This window comes from Nyctibius grandis, chromosome 1, assembly GCF_013368605.1.
Source record: "Nyctibius grandis isolate bNycGra1 chromosome 1, bNycGra1.pri, whole genome shotgun sequence".
Classification (NCBI taxonomy): domain Eukaryota; kingdom Metazoa; phylum Chordata; class Aves; order Nyctibiiformes; family Nyctibiidae; genus Nyctibius; species Nyctibius grandis.
In genome coordinates, this window is record NC_090658.1 from 8,474,637 (window position 1) to 8,498,367 (window position 23,731).

The window sequence follows — 23,731 nt, forward strand, 5'->3', positions numbered from 1 at the left end:
TAATCAGTGCGCTCCTGCATGCTGATAGCAAAGGAGAAGCAGCCCTGGACAGTGAAGGGTCTTGCAGGTCAAACATGGATCACAATTTTCAGCCATTACGTTTGTAATGTAGCCCTACATCATCTGTCAACTAACAGAGTCCCATAAGGCATCCCTTTGACTAAGGGTAGCTTGCTTGGTCACTCCATCACGGACATCTTCCAGGTGTCTACCCACCACCACGCCAGTGCAAAGGCAGCATTCATCTTGCTGAGGAAAGGCATCTTCCTAACAGCAGGTCAGTAGGCACTTGCCATTAGAGAGAAGCAGCCGTATCCATTACATCTGTTTCACAGGGCCATAGCTCTTCCAGGGAACCATCTCACTTCTCACACTCTCCCTGAATCCATTTAGAGGAGGACTCTAACACAAAGGCAAACACAGTGCTTTTGGGCTCTCCTTTGTTCTGCTTTGTCCTCTCCCAGAAGTTCCCCTCTGATGAACAAGCTCTGCCTCTTTAATCTCCCCATTTTCTCATCCCATCAGCTGGAAAGGTCAAAACAACAGGCACGTTTACCAAGGCTCCTTCCTTCAGAAGCTGGGTAATACCTTTCACAAGATTGTTTTTGCTTCTCTCAAGAGATATATTTACCAGAGGCTAGTGCACTTTTTTTTCCTTTGGAGATGATTGCTATCAGCACTGCAAGAGCTTCCCAAGATTGCTAAAAGGAAATGTCATATCACTGTATCTAATTTCCAAAGCAATGGTACAAACCAGCCTCTCCGCATGTGACCTCAGAGCAGCGCTCGGGAGTTCTGCATCACTTTCTGTCGTGGGAAGGTTTAAGTAAATATGAATGCAAATATTTCTCAAGAAGTGCTATTTGAATAATTAAGAACAAAATATAGCTTTGCTGCTTTCAGGATAATTGCAATTGAAGACACATAAATGGCAGTCCGGCTATTGGGACATGAGCAAGCTTTCCAGGATGATGAGCATTAATGGCAAGGAGACATCCAGCTGCTGCTAATGCCTACGTCCTTATCCCCAACACTGTTTCAGCTGAGTTATACCTTCCACTGAGCACTTATAAAACATATACAGAGTCATTTTAGAAGAGCCATACACACACAGATTGTTTTTCTTGAAGATTAAGGAAGAGAAGGACTAACAGCAGGCTTGGATTTTCATTATAACCAGCCCTCTGCCTTGAAAGGATTTTCCTGTATGAGAGTCCAGCAGAGCTCAAGACATTTTCCCTGCTATTTCATGGGGCTTTTCCCCACCTTGGAAATTCCGGTCTAATGACAAGTGATCAGTGTCTCTGTTTAGTCCACACCCAGGGATAAACAATAGCCAGTTGTTCTATCACCCAAGACCCCTCCCCAGCTGAGAAAGGGAATTGGGAAAAGGAGGGAGACTTATGGGTTGAAATTGAAACAGATTTAATAAAATAAGAAAGCCAATATCAATACTAATACAAAACCCACAATGTTATACTTAGTCCATATAGTGGTGGTAAAATGCTCCAAAAAAGGCAACCACTGAGGAGGCAATAAGAGAAGAGAAAAGAGAAGACAAGACCGAAGAAAGGAACAAGGTTCCCCTCCCACGCTTTCCAATTTATAGTGAACGTGACGTTTATGGTATAGAATACACCTGTGGGGCAGCCTGGGTCAGCTGCCCTGGCTTTTGCTTCTCATAGCTTTAGCACCTGGAAAGAGCTCCAGTGAAACCAGGACAATCAGTCAGAGTGAAAAATAGCTGTCACTTTAAAAAAAAAAAAAGATTCTCAACTTCTCTGAAGTCTTTGCTATAGTTCACTATATTCCTATTACACACATTTGAAGAAATTACTCTGAAGGAGTGGTAAAAACCAAAGGAGCAGAATCATAAAACTTTACAAGATTTCATTACGCTTAGTGGGAACTGGTACTAATCCCTTGAAAGGCAGCAGGACAACATAAAGTGCCCCGTACAGGACAAACCATTAAAAGACTACCATTTTATGAACACACAAATATGAACCTTACGTCTTTCCCACTGAGCAAACACTAGAAAATGTTCTACACAAGAAACAAACATAGAAGCCCTCAGATTTAGGTAAAATCTTGACCACTGTATCCCCACCCTTGGGACTTACTGAAGGTCTTGTCTTAATTCTGGTCACAGGGAAGACTATCTAAAAAAGCCCCATCTTAATTTACTAGGTTCTTTCTTTGCCTTTTGCAGTAAAAATATGAGCATCCCTCTGCTTATTAACTACCTACAACACTCAACGGTCCCTGGTCCTTTGCAGAGACGAGTCACCTTAGTTATACTCTCCTCACCTAAAAAGCAAACAGCACAAATACTTTATGCACGAGTATAACAGCCCATAAAACTGTATTCTACGGGGTAGAGGAGGTTTTTCAGAGCTCTAACGTGATGCTGTTGTTGGCTTAAGCTTTTCTAACATTCCACATTTCTACAAAACCATTAGCGAAACGACCTTCTGAAATTTCCGCCAGCCTGTGCAGGCATTCATGTTTGCAAATGATAGAGATCTCGAGTCTGCAAAGCACGGGATTAATGCCGCCGCCCTGTATCCCTATCATCAAGCTGGCATCCCTATACTTTCATTACCGTTTCCTGGCAACAAAGCGCTGAGGCACGTTCATGAATGCTAACAATCCGTATTCATCCAGCCGGCGGACCTTTCCGGAGAGCCCTGCCGAAATGAAGGAGTGGAGCAGTGGTATCTGCTCCTGCAATATCAGACTCAATCACAAAATCATTTTTTTTCTGCACGGGGAAAGCATTATTAACATGATTTTTTATCTAAAAATCATTTCTGTTTTTCTTTCTAAGCATTTCTTTTTGGAGTCATACCATATTATTTCACCCCAAAATACAACAATCCCATTTCGGTTCATTTTGCATAGAACAAACTTTATTTTATCAGCAGCTTTGACTTTATCAGCTGGGCAGTTTGATGCTTGGGGTATTTTTTTCCCAGTTTACAGTATCAATGTGTGGTAATGTGACAAAACTAATACTGGGCATATAACAGATCTTTATTTCAAATAGGAAAATAATTAGCATTTCCATTTTTAAACAGAGAGACTGTTTCATTAATACCAAGACTAAAAGGCAAAGAGCCACGTCAGGAGGATGTGAGGCTTTCTCCTATTTGAGTGATATTACTCTTGAGCTGCCTTAGCACTAAAGTAAGGCAGAAGCATCTAATGGCAGAAAAGCAGCTGGAGATGCTTTTTGTATCTTATACCATTGTGAATGCACAAGGAGAGAGGATTGGTGCCTCCAGGAGCAAGTTCTCCTTGAAGTCCAAGCAGGCAAGGGGTGAGACAGGTAGCAGAAAGAGCGACTCTCACAAGTGTTTTCAAATAAAAAATATCTCACTTTCTTTTCCCCTCCTCCCCATAGTTAGCTGCTGGTTTGGAGGCTCTGAACTGAACCAAAATCTTCACAGCCCGTAGGGGAAGAAAGGGAAGGGACACGATGCTCCCATACCAGTGCGATGGTACCCTGGGGGGCTGCACGCCAGACTCCTGCCTCTCTGCTGTGCTGGGGACTTTGCTGTCCACCAGAAGCTTTTCTCAGCTGCACTTGTCATCTGAAATGGTACCTGCTAGCAAGCATCTTTTTCAGTCCAGAGGAAAACTGGGCTGGTTAAAAAAAAAAACCAACCAAATAACCAAAAATACTTCTGCTGAGTTAGGATTAGGAGAGGTTTTGAAGTATAGAGAAAGAGAAAGGACAAGACTATTATTCCCTGTTCTTGGTTACAGAGAACTTCCACCGGTATTTTGATACCAGGCAGCATCTCTCATTTCCATTATGTTGGTTATATTAGATTATGCAGGGTATCTGCAGCCCTCTGGCCCCAGGTGAACATCTCATTTGACCCTCACTCCTAACAACCTCCCTCCTCAGCCTTGGTGAGGCGTTAGTTAATGTTACAAACAGACCCTCACGCACTCAGTCTGCCTTCCCCAAGGGCTTGCTCACGCCAAAACGCTGTCAGCTTCACCATGTGTGGATACAGAGGAGATATGTTGCATGGTCTTATCATCAAGAAAAAACACTTTATTGACAAAGAATCAATAATCAGGTTTGTACTGATGCTGCCAATATTGTTAATACTTTAATGTCCTAAAGCAAAAATTTGCTTGACTTGTGTCTTGGCTTTGCTGGGATATAATTATATAACCAATTTTCTGTTACATTTTGCTTTAGTTTGTGGCCAGCCATGGTATGTGGGTTTCCATGGTGATCAAGGCTGTTAGCAGTTTGGGTTAGCCAGGTGCTAAAGCTACGAGGAGCAAAAGCCAGGGCAGCTGACCCAGGGTGGCCCACAGGTGTGTTCTATACCATAAACATCACGTTCACTATAAATTGGAAAGTTTGCTACTTATGGTTGCATCTTTCCTCTCCTTTGCTTAATGGTTACCATCTCTGGAGGAACTTGCTATCCCTATGTGGGCTAAGTATGACTTTATGTCTTTTGTATTAGTGTTGATAGTGCTTTCCTTATTTTATTAAATCTGTTTAAATTTTAACTCATGAGTCTTTCTCTTTTTTCCAATTCCCTTTCTTGGCTGGGGAGGGGTCATTGGGTGATAGAACAACTGATTATTGTCTAGCCCTGGATGTGGGCTAAACAAAAACAGCTCAAAAAAAAAAATATCTGAGTGTACCCTGGAACAGTTAATTTTCTGGGTTTTTTTCCCTCTAGCAGCTGGCTCTTGTTTGAAGCCAGGGCAAAGAAATGTTTTGGATTATTAACATTGTTCTATGACCATCTGCATAGTGAGGTTTTTTTCCCCCAAAGATTGTTTTCTTGGATAAAACTGTCCAGGTAGTGAGAAAGTGAGTAATGTGTTTCAACCACACTTAACAGATCTAAAGGATTAGCTGCCCCTTTCTGTAATATACAGCTCTGGCTGTGTTAGCCTAAAATGAGTTTAAGATGGATTCCCAGAAGAAATGGTTCATGGCGTATAATCTGGCTGCTGAGCAGTATTTCTTAGGGTGACTGCATCCCCAGCTGACTCGCTCAAAGGCTGTGGCTTTTGAACAAAGTCAGCATGGGGATGTTCCCTGTGTATAAGCAGATGTCTCTCAAAAAAATTAATGCTTTTGAAGAATGCTCTGAAGAAGGGAAGTACAATCCCTGATGTATGAGCTGTGACACAATCCATGGCTGCAGGCATTTATACACACCTGTGGTCTCAGTACACAGGGGCAAGAAGTGACACCATTAGGGCCACAATGGACTGGGGAAAGTCACGCAGGGTGCAGAGACATGAGCACAGAGCACTGAGGAACAATATTCATCCTCTCCTTATTGGGAAAGTCACACAGGGTGCAGAGACATGAGGACAGAGCACTGAGGAACAATATTCATCCTCTCCTTATTGGTAGAGCCACTTAGGCTAAAGGATAGGCTACTCCCTCCCCAGGGCATGGATTTCTCCCTTTGAGTATCACCTGAAATTGAGAGTTCAAAGTTTGCTGAAGTCCAAATGGGCAAGGACAGTCCTAAGCCTTGTTTGCTGCCTTGAGCAGGCACGGATGCAGCATGATAAAGTCCAAATGAACCCGATTAGCTGACTTGCTCTCAGACATGTTTTGGATGCCAGTTCCCACTCGTGGTCCCTGATTTCGGGAGATGAGAGGCCAATTTGCCAGAGCTGAGAAGCTTTGGGCTGTCCCTTGCAGGGCTGTCTGCAGATCAGCAGCTGGTGCTTGGATGGAGACTGAGGCAGGAGTCTGTACTGGAACACCCAAATCCACTATAGGAGAATAGGATTAGAAATAGGTTTGTACCTTTATTTGATATTAATAATATTGCATAGGACAGACTATAGGAATTTCCTCTCTTTCACAGAAAACGCATTTTCAACAACCAAGTTTTGATTTGTTGTTACTTGTGAATGGCTAACACTGCTTTATTCCTAACACAGCATTAGGAAGGGCTGAATATTCACAGCGACTGATGGACTAGTTAAAACCTAGACAAAAAAAAGCCACAAACCCCAAAAGTGTTTTGCAATGGGCAAACAGAAAGAGACTACACCTTCTCTACATTGTTTAGCTGAGATTTTTATATAATGTGGGAAAGGTAGTATTATATTTCTAACACTTTATTGCAGGTTTGGGAGAGGGGAGTCTAGAAGGTGGCACTGTATTTTGAAGCAACCTACCTGGTAGCTGCATCTTCACTGACAAACTCATCTAAGCTGGCTCTGCCCTGCCCCGTGCTCTCGGATGGAGGAGAGGTGGGGAGATCACTTTTCTTGTCTGCTTGACAGCTGCACTTCTCCGTGCATTCTTAGATAGTTTCAAAACCTACCTGAATCACGCAGGGGAGGGAAGAGCGGTGAAATGCTGCCATCCAAGTACCTGAGATCACCAGTGGTTTTGCAGAAGTCATCCTTCTGTGTGTTTGTCACCTTGCTGTTACTGCTTCACAAGCTAGCTAAATTACTGCTAGAGCAGAAATGTCTCCCTGTGCTGGAAATCACACCTTTGGCAGCGATGTAAACTTGCCTTTGGATAGCAACCGCAAGATCACATTGTCACATTTATCTGAGAAACAACTAACCTCAAAGTAATGAAGTTGTATCGGTTGAATGGGATTCTCCAGGATAAACTATCACGTCACACAGAATTAAGGAGGCAGAAGGAGGAGTATGGGCAGACTTCATAGTTCCTTTGTCTTGCAAGGAAAGAACAAAATACCTTTTTTTTAATAAAACTCTTCAGTGCTTGAAAATGTTCAAGTGTTTTATCCATTTTATGAAGAACAAACCCCTTTTATAAAAATTTAATATAATTTATAAAAATACTCTTAAAAGAAAAGAGTATTTTTTGTCACTACTAGTTTTCTCTTGAAAAATTACAACCAGCTGCATGTGAAATAACTGCCTTTTGTGCTGAAAACAGGAAATTTTTATTTGATTTAGGATGTTGACTGTTTAATATTGTATAGCCTTACTTTGTAACCAGAAGTGCGGTGGAAAGGATTGTCTTAATCCACCTGTGCACTTAATTTTAAGCCAGCAGATTCATATGTTCATATATCCAAGCACCTGTTCTCATTTCACTCCTCAGAGGTGGGAAATTTATTCATTTGGAGGTAAGATCTCATCTCACAGAGCTGAGATTTATTTTTACATTACTGAAGGCAAGATGGTGTAAATCAAAGCCAAAGCACGCAGAGCTGCTCCGCATGGAATTCTGATGGAGAGGAGACTGAAGCTTCGTTTGATGTTGTTCTTGACCTACACTATTTGTTGATGTAGGGTTTTTTTTAAGGGGATGGCACAGGAGTACCCTAACACTTGGAAGGGGCTCTACCACACCGAGGCGAAATAAGCACCGAAAGGCTCTCTGACTCACAGCACGGCTGTAAACATAAGGCAGCACAACACATGCAGTCTCTTCCACAGCCAGCCAAGCTTTAGGAGCACTAAAAGAATTTATAGCCAGCTCGAGTCTACCAGATATGGTAAATTTAAAGCCAACTCAAGTACCAGAGATGATATGATTTACCATCAGCCCCCCAGTGTCTGCTGTGACTGAGAACTAAATGATTTGAATCAATAAATGTTTGAAGGAATGAGACAATCGGAATAACTCACGAGCTTTATTAGTATCCATATGGGGAACTGACAGAGCTTGTTAGAGGAGCTTACTACTGCTGTTTGCCCAAACTGCAGTAATTATTAACCATAAGACTAGTAATAAACAAGCTTATTTATGGCTTCATAGCTTGATGCTGGCATGGGTCTTAGCAATTTCAAGGCTGAGCTGGCTTGAGAAAGAAGGTTTGGAAATCCAAGAGCTTCTTTACAGGAACTTATAGTTGATGGAGCCCCACACTTGATGCTGATGGCAAGCTGCTGGTAAGTGCTGCGGAAACCCTCAGCTGGGCAGACCTCCCTCCTCAGGTAGGATTGGTGTATAACCAACTCTCTGCTCTTGAGGTCCTCCTGCACAAACCTGTCTCTGTTTCCCTGTTAATCTGTGTCTCCAAGGGCACATCTGCCCTTCCATCCAGGACATAGTCTATTCCCTCCCTATCTGGGGAGGGGGTTCCTAAGCTCCACAGTGGTGCCACCAGCTATTTCAGACCACCATGCCCACCCACTGCCCTGGCCTCCAGCCCAGCAATGCTGCTTAAAGCAAGCTAAGCTTCCTACTCCCCTCTGCCAGAGTTTATCTGGGCTGTTACAAATACCCCCTCTAGCCTCCTATTTCCCAGCTGCTTCGAGCTCAGATATACAGGTAACATTCCAGCACCCATCTCCACCTTCAGCAGCCCTTCATGTGTCTGTAGTTTGCACCAGGGCCCCTAGCCCATCCCTCCTGGGTGTCTGCCTGCCCCTCTTGTCTCCATTTCCCTGTTACCAGACAGTGATGCCGCCTTCAACTGTTTTACCAAACTCTGTTGGCTTCATGGATCACCCAGGCTTGTTCCTCTAGCAGGTCATGCAGTGCAGCCACTGCTGAGTTTCCTAGCTCTGCTCTGGACAGGGCTTCATGTCTCTCGCACCCAGTGCCCCCTGCGAGCATGTTGCACAGAGCACTGCTCCGCTTATTTTCCCGGCTTCGCAGCGAAGACACCCCCCGGTGTGCTGAGAACTTGTGCACTGGGGAAATGCAAGAGCTGTAGCCGAAACAGGATTGTGTTGATGTGGGTGAAGATGTTCACAATGGGGAACTGGCAGTTTGTGAGATTTAAAAAATAAGTGATGCTCACAACCAGGCAATTCTATACAACTAAGCAGGTAATTCTTGATTTCATTATACTCCCATGTAACACATGTATTGGGACTGAAAATATTCAATTTCAACTGCTCAATCTAAGTCACACCCCTTTTACACTACATTAGTATTCTGATTCCAGTAAAACTAAAAATTAACCCAGACTGAAAGAACAAGGGAAGGAATGCAGGTTTTCTTGCACAATAATAAATCAAACCAGTGCGCCGCTATTCCTCCTAGCGAAGCATTACAGTGTGGACAGATGGCACTGCCACCAAGCAGTACTAACAAAAGGACAACCCCAGCACCCTGAGCTAATTTGGAACCATCTGTATGACATTAAAAAAGCTACCCATATTTCATCTTTTTCACTACATCAGCACGCCCAAACTAATTGGGAATCACCATGACGACAAATATAGCAAATATGAGGAGCTGTCTGTTAAGGGCTGCGTTCAGCATACTTGCAATTTCAGATGATCTTCTGCCTCAGGGGACTGAAGTAGAAGTGTAACCTAAGAGACGCGAGGCCCTGCAAGTGTCAGCGGCAGCAACTGGTCTGAGAGGGAATATGATCCCACATAAAGGAGAGGCCAGTCTAGAAGCAGAGCATGACCACAGAGCAAACCGAACCAAGGGGCTGCTAAGGGTTGGGCACATTCTCTGGGGAGCAGACCCTTCCTTTCTGTGGATCTGGGTTTTTTGGGGGGTAGGGAGGTGGTCTCTTACTGGCTTCCAACAGCCCTGATGTTAACTGAAACTTTTAAGTATTAATGCAGCACGGATACTTGCTGTCATCTGGTGAGCCCTAAAATTGAAGAAACCTTACTGAGATGGAGAGTAATTCACTAGTGAACTCAGATGGCTTCTGTTAAACGAGTTTGTTGTGTGACCTGTTGAGTCCCTCTCCCAGTTCTAGTGGTTTTAAATTTTTTTTCCTAGCATACCTGTTAAAACACCAAGATGAAATACACTCATTTCACAGTTTATGCTGGATATAACTAATTAACTATGATTGTCAGGTATCTAAAATTTAATTCTGGTTCACTTAACAATGGTATTTTTTTTTAAACAATGCAACTGTTTTCTGTTGCCATAAACTAGAAGTGCATCCAAAGAAATAAAGTGCTGTGCTGTTTTTTCCTGTGGACTTGGTAAAGGAGAAAGGTGACTTGGTCAAGAGAACAAGCAAACAGCTGAATTAATCACGATAGAACGATTTTCCTCTGAAACTGTAGTCATAAATAATTGCTTGTGACGGTGTACCCTTCCCTTGGTTGGTGAAGCTCCCTTGACTAAATTACATCATCTACCTGAAAGGTCTGTCAAGACCAAGCTGGTGAAGGGTCTGGAGGGTCTGACCTACAAGGAACGGCTGAGGGAGCTGGGGTTGTTTAGCCTGGAGAAGAGGAGGCTCAGAGGTGACCTTATTGCAGTCTACAACTACCTGAAGGGAGGTTGTAGTGAAGTGGGAGTTGGCCTCTTCTCCCGGGCAACTAGCGATAGGACAAGAGGGCACAGCCTCAAGCTTCACCAGGGGAGGTTCAGGTTGGACATTAGGAAGAATTTCTTTACAGAAAGGGTTATTAGACATTGGAATGGGCTGCCCAGGGAGGTGGTGGAGTCACCATCTCTGGAGGTGTTTAAGAAAAGACTGGACATGGCACTTAGTGCCATGGTCTAGTTGACAGGGTGGTGTCAGGGCAACGGTTGGACTCGATGATCCCAGAGGTCTCTTCCAACCTGGTTGATTCTGTGATTCTGTAGTGTATTTAACAATTAAAAGTACAAATGGCCAATAATAAATGTCAGAGGAATGTATGGAGGGTTTTTTGGTTTAGATCAAGCAGTAATACATTCAAGCATTTTTTTAGGGATTATGAAACAGCCTTCTTAAAGGAACTGCAGTACGTATTTTCCCTTCCGCATGGTGCTTTTGTCTGCATCTCTCCCTATCACTGGGTGTTTTATTGTCCCCCAAAGGTGGTCAGCTGGGTCCTCCTCCTGAATGGTTACAGTTAATTCAGGTGGTTCAAATGATGCTTTTCCAAGTGCTTTGCCATGCATCTGTCAATACTAAATTTCTCCTGCCTTCATGTTGTCCGTTCACTTTGCTTTGTTAGTTTGCAGCCATCATGTATCCTGAACCTGCAAACAATAATCTGTAAGTTGCTGCAGCCTCCTCAGCTCCTTCTGGCAATTTACACTGGCGGATAGCAGCCAGCACAACTGCCCAGCGACCACCTATTCATAGGGCGCAATTCCTTCTCTTTTGCACCTTCCGATTGAATATAGATCCCTAAGTTGTTCACCCTTCAAAGAACCTTTTCTGCCTTAAATGTGAGGTTTCATGCCTACTGACTTTGCAAGTGCTCACACGACCGCTGTCTGTACTTGCTAGGGAATTTATTTCCTGTCATTTTTGTTCATTGTCTCTGTCCATGTTCCAATGTTTAGTGTTGTGTTATCACACTTCTTGATGCAACGGAACACATCAGTCAAAGGGTAGAACCAAAACACTGAAGACCAATCCAGGCCTATCACAAAGCATTCACACTTGTGTTTCTTTCTAGTATGTGGTTTTGACTACACACACAGAGGTGAGATGAAAATATTTCTGTACTGACACATTAAAGTAACTTCAGTTATCCCACAGTCTTCATCCAGGAACAAAACAACTGTGAGAAGTGTGAAACATCATTACATGTATGTGGAACAAATCAAAGCTGTGAGGATTCCACGACGTTGTGAAGCTTCCACTATACGCAGCTCTTGGTTATTGTTCTGCTTTAGTTCAGAGAATTGTACTGAATTTAGAAAAGGAAGATAAAGAAAAAAAACCCAAAACCAATTTTTATTACAGGTTTCATAACAAACAGCAGCAATAATAATGAAATGCTAAGTTTCCTTGACCTTGAGCAAAGGGCAGGAAGGGGGAAGAGCAGTGGCTACAAAGATTTCCAAGAACCTTGTGCTTTGTTTCTCCAAAGCTGTTTGACAATCTCTGACCAAGCAGCTACCTGTTCAAGCTGGAAGTTATATTTCCAGCCCGTTATGTTGGTGATGAATTATAATTGCTTACTAAGTTGCTACAGGCATTCTTGCTAAAAAACTTGAAACAATTTTTACAATACTTCAAGCTTTCAGAGACATTTAAACAAATGACCATTTTAGTGAGTATGAGAGCACTGTACCTCTCTGGGGATTAAGAAACCAAAAGTAATCCAATTACACCTTGGGGAGGAGTGGGGGGAAGCCAGCCTGAGGAATGAATGTCTCTTCTATTGAACTGGCAGGCAGACTGTGAAATCCCACCTGAGGAGCAAGAAAAGACACAGCTTTTCTGCTTTATTGCATTCAGATTCTGCAAGAATAAATCAGCTGTGCTTAAAGTGACTCTGAGCAAGTACGAGTGTGGCATGCTGCACTGGAAGAATTATACAAGCCATGAATTCTTCCTTACTTTGTGTCAGGTTGAGGCTTTTTGTGTGTTTGTTTTCTTTAGAGTCGCTTCTCTATGAATGGTTTAAAGGCTTTATTTGAAAAATAATTTATAACATGTCAGTATTTTTGATTCTACAAGATGAATTCTTTTAGCTGTGTTGACTCAGTAAGTAGTTTTGAACATTGTTACTAAATTATGAAGTTACAAGGACTATACTGCTGATCAACACATAAAATAGCACAGTCAGCCTTTCTGAAAAATAGTTTTAATGTATTGTTCATGCTTGGATTTCAAAGTTATGCTTTATCTTAACAACTATTTCTAAGACAATAAAGAAAGAAAAACAAATAGGAATCTCAAATTTCCCTGGAACTGCTGCCTATCATCTTCTGAATTTGTGGCATGGACACACGGCATGTGGCATCGAACTGGCACACCATTTCCCATACCATGCAATGCTATAAACAACTGAAGAACACACTGTTCTCTTCCACCAGTAGAACACAACCCATCTCAATCAACAGGTGGTGTTTTTTTTGCTTTTATATTCAGCTCACTTTAATCCATGTTGTTCTTTGTATGTTCTGGCTTCCTAAATACCAGATTTTCTTTTTACTCAAGCAAACTCCAGAAGCTGGAAGTAATGTTGGTGTTTTCCCTGAAACATAACTGACCCAAGAGCTCCCTAACATTCCTGCCTCTTTACAAAGAGATGGCCTGTCCAAACATAGTTCTTGCTTAAACTATAAATTATCTTATTGATTATATTCCCCCCCCCCCAAGAACTTCTTTTTTGATATGCAACCAGGTTAAACCTTCACAACTTAAAATTGCCTCTGAAAAAGCCTGCATAATTATTCACAGAAATGAAGGTATGCAAGCCTGCAAAATTATTCCAAAAATTCAAAGGCTGCGACCTCAATCTCTGCTCTGTTTATTTATCCTGAGCTACCACTACCGCAGGGATTTTCAAAGTACCTTCAAGAAATCACATGCTCATATACATTGCCTTTTCAATATCAAAACTAAAAACAAATGTTAGCTAATGAATATCTACAGGCATTTTTAAGTTACTGCTTCTCTTCATTCTCCACAAGTTGCTGTAGCAACTGTTAACTGCGAAGACACAAAAATCAGAGCTAGCTTTCACAGAATCACAGAATCACAGAATGTTAGGGATTGGAAGGGACCTCGAAAGATCATCTAGTCCAATCCCCCTGACGGAGCAGGATTGCCTAGACCATATCACACAGGAACGCGTCCAGGTGGGTTTTGAATGTCTCCAGAGAAGGAGACTCCACAACCTCTCTGGGCAGCCTGTTCCAGTGTTCGGTCACCCTCACCGTAAAGAAGTTTTTCCTCGTATTTATGTGGAACCTCCTGTGTTCCAGCTTGCACCCATTGCCCCTTGCCCCTTGTCCTGTCAAGGGATGTCACTGAGAAGAGCCTGGCTCCATCCTCATGACACTTGCCCTTTACATATTTATAAACATTAACGAGGTCACCCCTCAGTCTCCTCTTCTCTAAGCTAAAGAGACCCAGCTCCCTCAGCCTCTCCTCATAAGGGAGATGTTCCACTCCCTTAATCATCTTCGTGGCTCTGCGCTGGACTCTCTCTAGCAGTTCCCTGTCCTTCTTGAACTGAGGGGCCCAGAACTGGACACAATATTCCAGATGCGGCCTCACCAGGGCAGAGTAGAGGGGGAGGAGAACCTCTCTCGACCTGCTAACCACACCCCTTCTAATACACCCCAGGATGCCATTGGCCTTCTTGGCCACAAGGGCACACTGCTGGCTCATGGTCATCCTGTTGTCCACTAGGACCCCCAGGTCCCTTTCCCCTATGCTGCTCTCCAACAGGTCTGCCCCCAACTTGTACTGGTACATGGGGTTGTTCTTGCCCAGATGCAGGACTCTACACTTGCCCTTGTTATATTTCATTAAATTTCTCCCCGCCCAACTCTCCAGCCTGTCCAGGTCTCTCTGAATGGCTGCGCAGCCTTCCGTTGTGTCAGCCACTCCTCCCAGTTTTGTGTCATCAGCGAACTTGCTGACAGTGCACTCTATTCCCTCATCCAAGTCATTAATGAATATATTGAATAGTACTGGTCCCAGTACCGACCCTTGAGGGACTCCGCTAGACTTTGCTTATTACTGTATTGGCACAGAGCAGAGCTAAAACCTGGGGCAGGAAATCCCCATCTCGGTCAGTTTCAAGCCTCGCTGGGATTTCTGTGGAGCCTCGACTACGACCCTCTCTCACCCCGGCGCTGATTCAAAGACAGACTGCGCTCCCCGAAGCGTTTCTGCGGCCTTCGCCACACCTCGGAGCGGGCACACCGCTTCTCCAGCCCGGGCAGAGGCACCCGGCGGGACTGGGGCAGCAGGGGCGCCGGGCCTACCCGCAGGCTGCTTTGCCTCTGAGGTGAGGGCCAGGAACAAATAACCGACATAGTCTGCTAATCCGTGTCACTTAAATCGAGCTGGTTGTCGAACGGCTTTATGACCCGTTTCCCCTTTTATCTCGCTGCCTTTATGGTGCGGCCACACGCCTGCAGGAGCCGCAGGGCCTGAGGAGCCCTACCAACATGGCGCCAGCACGGTAACCCGGCGGTGGGCGGCACTGCGCAGGCGCCGCTCGGCATCGACGCGCCGGCGCTCGGCACATCGATTGCTGCGGGAGCGGCTCTGCCGCCTGCGCTGCGTCCCCGCGCACGCGGGGCGGGAGTGGCCGGCCGCTATCTCGGCGGGAGGAGGTGAGCCGGGCGGCGGTGTGGGGCCCGGCCCCGGGCGGGAGGAGGCGGAGGGATGGCGGGCTGAGGAGGGGCTGCCTTGGGGCTGTCATCCCGGGAGCGCTTGTCCCGCCGTGCTTGGGAGCCGCCCGGTCGGGGAGGGTGGGAGTGGGGCGTGCGTGCGGCCTGCGGGAGGGCGGGCAGCCCCCCGGGGCCCGTCCCCAGTCCCGCGGCGGGGGGAGCGGCGCCGGCCGGTGCCCGCAGCGTTGCCACTGCCGGGGGCTGGGGTGTTGCCGGCGCTGGCAGCTCCCCTCCCTGGAGGCTCGGACCGCGCCTCGGCCGCCGCTAACCGCTCCCGCGTGTGCTGTGCCCGCAGGCAGGTGTGCAGCCGCCCCCGAGGATGGACATCAGGCCGAACCACACCATCTACATCAACAACATCAACGACAAGATTAAGAAAGAAGGTATCGCCTGTCACGTCGGGCTGGCTTCCGCGCCTGGCCACGCACTCTCACACAGCCCTTGGCGGCTTGGCAGTGCCGTGGCTTCGGGGGCTGCCGGGGCTCCCTGCGGTGCCGTGCAGATGGTGGTCGTGATCCGAGTGCTCAGTGATACCAATTACCTAGTGCTCATTGCTGAGTTAAAAGTTAACCATGGCTTTTGCAGGTTGAGATAATTTTGAAAACAATAAAAATTTGCTAAGTTAAAGCCAAAAGATGAAGATTAGGAAGAGGACGTATAAACTGAGTCTGAACATGGAACATCAGGGTCCAGAACAAAGACATAAGAACTTAATTAAGATTCCTCGTGCATATGGCCAGCTTGGCAAAGAAAGCAGGGATTTAAGTGTCCTTAACTGAATTACCTTCATTATAGTACTAAGATATCCACCCCCAGGTCAGAAAGACCCTCGCGCAGGTGAGGACCCTTCCTCTGGACAGGTGCAGTAGTGTGAGAAATGACTAAGCAGATATTATCATATTCTAATGGCTAACCAGTCACTGTAACTGGCAGTGTATGATCCTGTAATGTGTGTGTATAAAAGATATTGCGGTGGTGATTTCTGGTGTGCGTGATTTGTGGGAAACCACGGAGCACCCAGGCTTGTGCAAACCTGAAATAAATAAGCGATGTCTCTCCTGAGTGGGTGACAGTTGGCTTATTGCACACCGGGCCACAAATCCGCTTTTCAGACAACATTGGCAAACGGCTGTTCGTAATGAAGAAGCAGCTAAAGTCAACACACGTAGTGTGGCGTTCAAGTCTCTGTGTAAAACAGGGCCCTTGTTTCTAGGGAAGCTTCCGATTGCCTCTCTGCTGTAGTTCTGTAGCTAACTGCATAGGTCAGTGTGCTCGGCAGTGGGTAACTGTAATGATAGCAGTAATCAGAATATCTGATGGACGCTCAGAGGTGTGTTGGTATAAGTTTCAGTGGTCAGCAGTCCCCTCTCACTGAAATGTGGGAGCATCTGTGTGCTCCTCCTTTGTTTTAGTGCTGTGCAAAAGCAGTGAGCGTGGCATGAGCTAGCCTGCTTTGCCTCATCGTGTCAGAGACACTGCCTTGCAGTTACTGCGGCCCTCTCTAGAGAGATGACTTCGTGCTGAGGAGTTTTAGCTCCTCGCAGTGTGGTAAGAAAACCAAAAACTCTTGCCCTTATCTGGCTGTATTTTCAAGGCCTGTATAGAACCATCCCCTTAGTACTCATGCTTACCTTGTAATCTAAAGTGATCACAGTAATTTGTTATTGTTTGTGAACTGAGTGGCTGGATCAGACTAGCACTACTTAAACGTTTTCCTCAGGGTGCTTCAGAGAGAGGTCTGAAAGTGGAAACAGCTTTGCTGAGAAATTATTTATTTACTTGTCAAGATGGTTCTACTGAATAAATTTAACTTGGGGCTTTGTTTGTAGCATGTTAAGTGCCCTATCAACTAGTAAGTCTCCATTATGAAATTGCGTGGTTATAGTTTTTAAATGTAGGATTTCAAATTACGTGTACGGCTTACAAATGTGATTTTTTTTTTTTTAATAGAGTTTTTGAAGTTATTTTTAAGGGAAGTGTTTTGATAAGAAAAGTTTTTTTTAAAAAAACCTGCTGTTGTTCAAGAGCAGCTGGAGAAAGTGACAGTGGGCTGGTATTACTAAGTCTCAACAGCAATAAACAAGAGGCAGTGCTCCTATGTTGCTGAAACATTGCAAATGTAAGATTTGTGAGTTAGAATAATCACACAATACAGAGGATTTATTGAGCTTGATTGGATAAGATTAAGGTTTAATTTGGCATGTAGTCAGGTGATTTTAAATAATGAAAATAAATCCATTGCAGCTATAAGGTACAGTGTGATCATACAAAAACACACTCGGATCCAGAATATGAAAAAATATTTCACGTGCATGAGAGAATTGATTAAACAGTTACAAAACTGCCAAATTTAATTAGCCTTTAAGTAGTTACTATTTTGCTGTATTATTTTTTTAAGTCATACCTCTTTACTATTGTGTGTTACAGTATTGATTTTCTGATCAGTCTCTGATGGCTGTCATATGTCGTACTTGAATGTGTGAGAGTGTGTGTGTATATATGGATATGAAAAAATGTAAATAAATACTCTTGTGTAATTGTTACTCTCCTAGAATGGTAGAATGGATGGTGGTACACTTTTTCCACTAGCTGAATAATTGAGATGTGAAACCAAGCATTATACGCCAACAAAAACTGAGCAAATAAATTTGTACTCTTGCAACAGTTTTGATTAAAGTCATGTCACGTATCACTGTGTGAGCTAAAGCTGGCAAAAAACACTGTCCCTGAAGGACAGCAAATGCTTTAGAAGTGGACATTTGCATGTAACCTGTTATAATCTATTTTTTTGTATGGTCAACAGAACTGAAGAGGTCCCTGTATGCATTATTCTCACAGTTTGGTCATGTGGTCGACATTGTGGCTTTAAAGACTATGAAGATGAGAGGACAGGCTTTTGTTATATTTAAAGAACTTGGATCGTCTACCAATGCTTTGAGACAACTACAAGGCTTTCCGTTTTATGGGAAACCAATGGTAAGTTATTTTGTTAGCTTTTTAAAGAAAAAAAAATTGCCATGGTACAATACAGTGTTTTGGTACTTGACCTTGTGAATTAACTATCACGTGTATTTGCAATTGTACTGTTATTCAATCACGTCATGCTGGAGAGACTGTAGTTAAAACACACACAGAGGCTGAACTTAGCATTCAGGTTTCTTAAGTGATGGCTTTATGTTTTTCAAGTTCTTAAATACTTCCATTTTACTCATGACGACTTCTGTTGAATCAATTAAATTCATTCTGTAATTGTTATTGAAATTAATTTCAATTAATTTATCTAGAGTAACCTTAATTACTATTATATTCATAATAAATAGCTAAAATATAGTGCTTCCTTTTTGAGGTAACAGTGAGTAGGGTGAAGATCTCTGCAGTTTTACTTTCCAGAAACCAATAGATGTGACCAGTGATTTATTCTTTAAATCGATGGCTAGTTCTGCTTGTGCATGCATCAGGTCACCAAACCAAGTAATAAATTTCACTATAATTTCAGCAAAGCAAATACGCTGCTGGTTGATAGAATGTGATTTAATAACATACTTGGCAACGTGCAGAGTAGCGCAACAATTGACACGTCGTTGCCTGCTTGGATAATTGGGCATCTGGTAATTCTGCAACTATTTGTGAGGCGTAATGATACATGCAAATGGCCCACTTGACTTCAGTGATGGATGGATATATTAATACTGCCTTTCAGCTCATGGCTTTGATCATTAAGGAGAGCACAAACAGTTGTGTTGCTGAGCCGCGAGCTTTCTTCAATAACACTTTCAGATTCTCTAGTGAAATCCTTAAAAAGGAATTGTGCAAGCTCAGTTCTGTCGTTTACCTTTGAAAGAGTTTTGTGCTCAGTAAAACTCAACAGGAAATAAAAAGATTAAGGCTTCATAAGCTTTCAGGTGTACTTCCCTCTTTGAATATTGCCTGCAGCATGCATACTCTATCTAAGCACTAAACAAAAGCATGGAAAAAAAAAAAGTCTTCAGCTGCTGTGTAACTCTGTATTGAGGTAGTCTCTTGACAGTAGAAGCAATAGGATTGTGTGCGTATATCATGTTGCACACCTGTACACTCATAGCTGCATCCGCTTACCCCCCTGACTAGTGCAGCGGGAGCCTTTGCCAGAAAGCCAGCACCCTTGTGCTGCTGACAGAACTCACAGAATCCAGTTTGGATTAAGGCAGGTACTTGCCTTTCTATTTAACGAGTCTGAGTTTTGCTGAACTCAATTTTCTACAGAGATCTGAGAAATCACTGTAAAATTTTAAGTCCCCTTAAAATGGGGTTAAAAAACCCATCCAGGTTTTTTAATAGAAGCTAGTGCCAATTTTGTCAAATGTCCTTGTATCGCTTTGTACATCTGTTACCTTGACAGATGTTAAAAAGATGCTGTTAGATGAATGGAGTTCCGATTTCAATGAGTTAAAATTAGTAAATTCCATGTTAGGTTTTTTTTAGAGTTCCATAGTTGTGTTCAGAATTAATTATGAGGGTTAGGTACTCTGTAAGCATACCGACAGTTTATAACAATATTTTTAATATAAGAAGTTCCTGCAAAAAAATGTGTAAATGCACAGTAGAACACAGTTAATGAAAGCAGTGCAAAATGTTCAGTATTATTAACTGCAGAATGTACTGTGTTTTTTTTCCTTCTAAAAAGCGTATTCAGTATGCAAAAACAGACTCTGATATCATCTCTAAAATGCGTGGTACTTTTGCTGATAAGGAAAAAAGGAAGGAAAAGAAGAAGGCCAAATCTCTGGAGCAGACAGCAAATGCAGCAAATAAAAAGGTTATCCAGGTAAGCTGCTCCTCTGTTTAAAAGAGAGAAAAAACAAACCCAAAAGCTATTTTAAATTCTTTTTTTAGGACTAGGTGTTGTCTTTTGGTACTTCTCAATTCCCTAAATTGTGGTCTATTGATATCTAGTGCTCTTGAGCACTCACTAGAAATTGAAGGAGAGGGAGCTGATTATATTAGTCCTTGCTGTTCCTTGCCCCCCAGCCCTCCTTTAATGCCAGCTTCAAGTGATCAACCAGCTTTTCCCTTTGGTGTTTTGATGCCCTGTTTGCTCTGTAAGCATTTAATGGTAAATGGGAACAAGATAATTAATTTACAGTGAGATGAAAAGGAGTTGGCCTGGAATGTATCTCCGCTAAGGGTTGGCCTGGCCTAAACTAACAACCTTTAGTAATTTGTGTGCTGAAGTATAGCAGAAAACATAAAGGCACAGACTTTGAAAATTGTGTCATTTAACTGCACTTCCTGCTAAGGCACAAATTGGTATCAAGGAGAAATAAGAGTGTTCATAGAAAGCAACACTTTCTAGGTAGAATATTCACATTTCTCAGGATTTATTAAAAAGTCATGCATTATATACAAATCTCTTAAGAAGAAATAGTTGCTACTAGCTATAATGGTAATAGCTTTAGTTATCCTTGCTAAACTGAAGTCCTCAGCAGAAACACCTATTTTTTTCCTATTAGGTATGTCCTGTCTAGACCTTCATTTTCAAAACTACTTCCTTCCTGTCCATTAAACCGAATTTTATAACGTGGAGAAATAGTGATTTGCTGTATCTGCTGACTCGGCCATGAGTCAGATCAGATACTACTGATGTTTTTTCTTTGATTGCCTGGGCTTGGAGTTCAGCAAAATTCACATGCTTTATGTTTCCCTTCAGGAAGTATCTCATAAGCAATAAACGCTCCTTGGATTGTAGCTTAAAAAAACCCTAACATACTTCTTGACTTGTACAGGAACATGGTGATGTGTGCTGATATATTTCTAACAGAACACCTTTGTAAAACTATTTTGTGCTTATTTACTAGGGAGCAACACAAAATTCAGCAAATGCCCCAGGGACTGCAGCACAGAATCAGCAGGTAATGGGTTTTTTTGTGACTGAAAGCACTAATGTTTAAAATTATTCTCTATGAATAATAGTTCGTTACACATGGAAACTTGAGGATATATTTTACAGCTTCCTTTTGTTCTGTGAGACACTTGTCTAACAGCTAAATCACATTAAACAAACAAAGGAAATCCTACTTTTACTGTATCTGGTAGACATGAAAATCTGCAGTTTCTCATTATTATACAGAAAACTGCACTATTAACAAATCCTACTTGATTCTTGAATTTGGACTGTGCCTAGTATCAGTTGAAGGATTCTTAATTTTTTTTTCATTGCTAATAAATTCCCCTTAACTTATTTTGTTTTAGTGGTAGAAAAGGAGAAAGAAGACTACACAGGGTGCCAGAATATCTGCCTGAAAGCTTTCTTTCAGGAGTTTGGGGGTCCTCTGCTCACTTTTTCTTTTTTCTCATAAGTGTCTTATTTTCCAAAGGAATGTGTGGGGATGCAGCAACAACTCCCTACACTTATCTTGTCTGCTCGGTGACCTTCTAAACGATTCATGTGTGGTAGAAGTGGAGGTACTAAAGAGCCAGGATTTGCAAGAGGGCAAATACTATAGAAGAATATCTTTGCCTGCCCTCCATCTCTTTATTGAGTACTATCTTTGGGAATTGCATACATAATCCACAGGGGAAAATATCTTGCTCCTGGTCTGGGTTTTCTTTCGGGCATCATTTATAACAAGGCACAATATGTGTATGTCAGTTTGCATCGGAGCACAACGCTGAGTGTTTAGGTATTTGAACTTCAGAAGTTTATTTTCTGATGGCACTGCCTGGCATATTTCCATCTTGTTCTGCTGAGGCATTAACTTACTTGGCACCATTTTTAGGACATTTGAAGTTGTGTTCAGTTATTTTTGTAATCTCCTTGATGACTTAGGGAGATGCCAGCCTTTCAGTGCAGTGTCAGCAAACTGACTACTCAGCCTTGTGTCTGGTGGGTTGCTACAAATTCATATTAGCAGGCAAATCTGTTAAAAGATTCTAAAGCTTTAAATCTAATGGGGTTTCTAATTAATACATTTGAATAGAGCACTGTAGGAAAACCATGTGGTTTTTGTGGGTTTCAGTTGCCCAAAGATATTTAGTATTTCAGTACTATTGCAGATGAACAGGGTATTTATCTTGGCCTCCCACTGCTCTTCTGGAAGGATGTGAGTCTTTCATAGGTTCTTCCGCTGCCATACAGGTGTCTTGGCCAGCACTACAGCCAGTACTTACTTAGGCACCTGGGGCCCAGCCCTGGCAGTGCTGAGAGTACTGCAGTATCAGCTGCTGAGTTGTGGAGTTTAAATATGGCATCTAAGACAACATGTTACTGTGATTTTTGTGGAAATAAGAGCCTCTCCAAATGAATATATACTTGTAAAAGAACCAAGGGGCTCTGTCTGTGTTTTGCATGAAGGTATACTGAAGTCCAGCTAGCAGTGTTATGAGCAGAGCTAAGGATATGCGAGTCTTGGTTCAAATAACCGTACAGGCAGATGCAGAGGGACAGATAGCTGGGTATAATCTTCTGTGCTTTGATCTTCTGTTGTTGCAGGTGCCTGATAACCCACCAAACTACATCCTTTTCCTTAATAACTTGCCTGAGGAAACAAATGAGATGATGCTGTCCATGTTATTCAATCAGTAAGTTTTGGATAAAAAGGACTTCTTTGAATTCTTCTGTTGCCTGTATGCTTTTTCTCAGTTAGCAACCTGACTTTTTAAAAATGAAGAGTTTCTTCTGAAGGTCTCTCAGTTCTTTGCCTTGCTGCCAAGATTACAGATGTCAGTTCTGATGACTCAGTGCAGAAAGCAAATCCGATTTTTTTTGTAGCTGGTTTTGATTGTGTAAGTTATCTACTATCAATCTCTACCGGATTTAAGCTGGTGACTGTAATATTAAAGACTTTACAACAGCAGGAGCAGTTTTAAAACTAGCTTTAGTTGCTTCCATATGTGTGCAAGACTGATTAAATTGCTTCCATGTAATGATTCTTAATTGAGGCTTGGTTCTAAGGACGGGATGTGTAAAACCCTTCAATTTAAATCTTTCATTAGTAGTAACTATTATACTATTAGATGCTTATGATAAGGTCTTATGGCTACTGAAGACAGATGTATTGTCAAAGTAGGAAATATTATCTGACCCTTTCACCTTATTTTAAAGGTTTCCTGGATTCAAGGAAGTACGCTTAGTGCCCGGGCGCCATGACATTGCATTTGTGGAGTTTGAAAATGAGAATCAAGCAGGAGCTGCTCGAGATGCTCTCCAAGGATTCAAGATCACTCCATCTCATGCCATGAAGATCACTTACGCGAAGAAATAACCGGATGCTCCTATAAAGGACTTCTGTGGATAGTTGTTTTTTTAATATGATGATACTTTGCTCAGCTAGCATGTTTGCTGTTCTCTGCAGAAAACTTAAGACTCATGTAATGGCCAGGACAGATGTAGGATTTCCACAGATCTACTGGATAGTCATTTTTTGTGTTGAAAAACTAATTTTTATAAAATAAATTCAGTTTATGCTGTTTTCAAGCCATGTTTTTCCTTGAATCTGTCTTATTATTGATCTGTTAGGCTTGCAGGGCTTATTCAGTATACTGGTTTAACTGCTTGTAAGGTGACACTCATTTCTCAGAAGTGAGTGCTGGAAAAATAGCTCTTTCCAGAGCAAAAAGCATGAGCAGGAATACTAAGTGCCAGCATATGCAGAACAAACGCAACACCAGCCTCATTATCAAGGCGACAGCTGATTTTCAGCAAGAATAATTTTGTCACTTACAAAAAACAAATTGTTGTTA

General features: G+C 42.7%; 1 protein-coding gene across 1 annotated transcript; it reads left to right on the plus strand.

Annotated features, from left to right (window-relative positions):
* The first annotated feature begins 14,885 nt into the window (after window positions 1–14,885).
* SNRPB2 (small nuclear ribonucleoprotein polypeptide B2) lies at window positions 14,886–23,465 on the plus strand. The gene is made up of 7 exons (XM_068401536.1): window positions 14,886–14,956; window positions 15,309–15,396; window positions 17,817–17,989; window positions 19,677–19,817; window positions 20,848–20,901; window positions 22,482–22,570; window positions 23,094–23,465. The coding sequence occupies exons 2-7, from the start codon at window positions 15,333–15,335 to the stop codon at window positions 23,251–23,253; spliced, it is 681 nt and encodes a 226-aa protein (XP_068257637.1). The 5' UTR covers window positions 14,886–14,956; window positions 15,309–15,332; the 3' UTR covers window positions 23,254–23,465.
* Window positions 23,466–23,731: the final 266 nt, after the last annotated feature.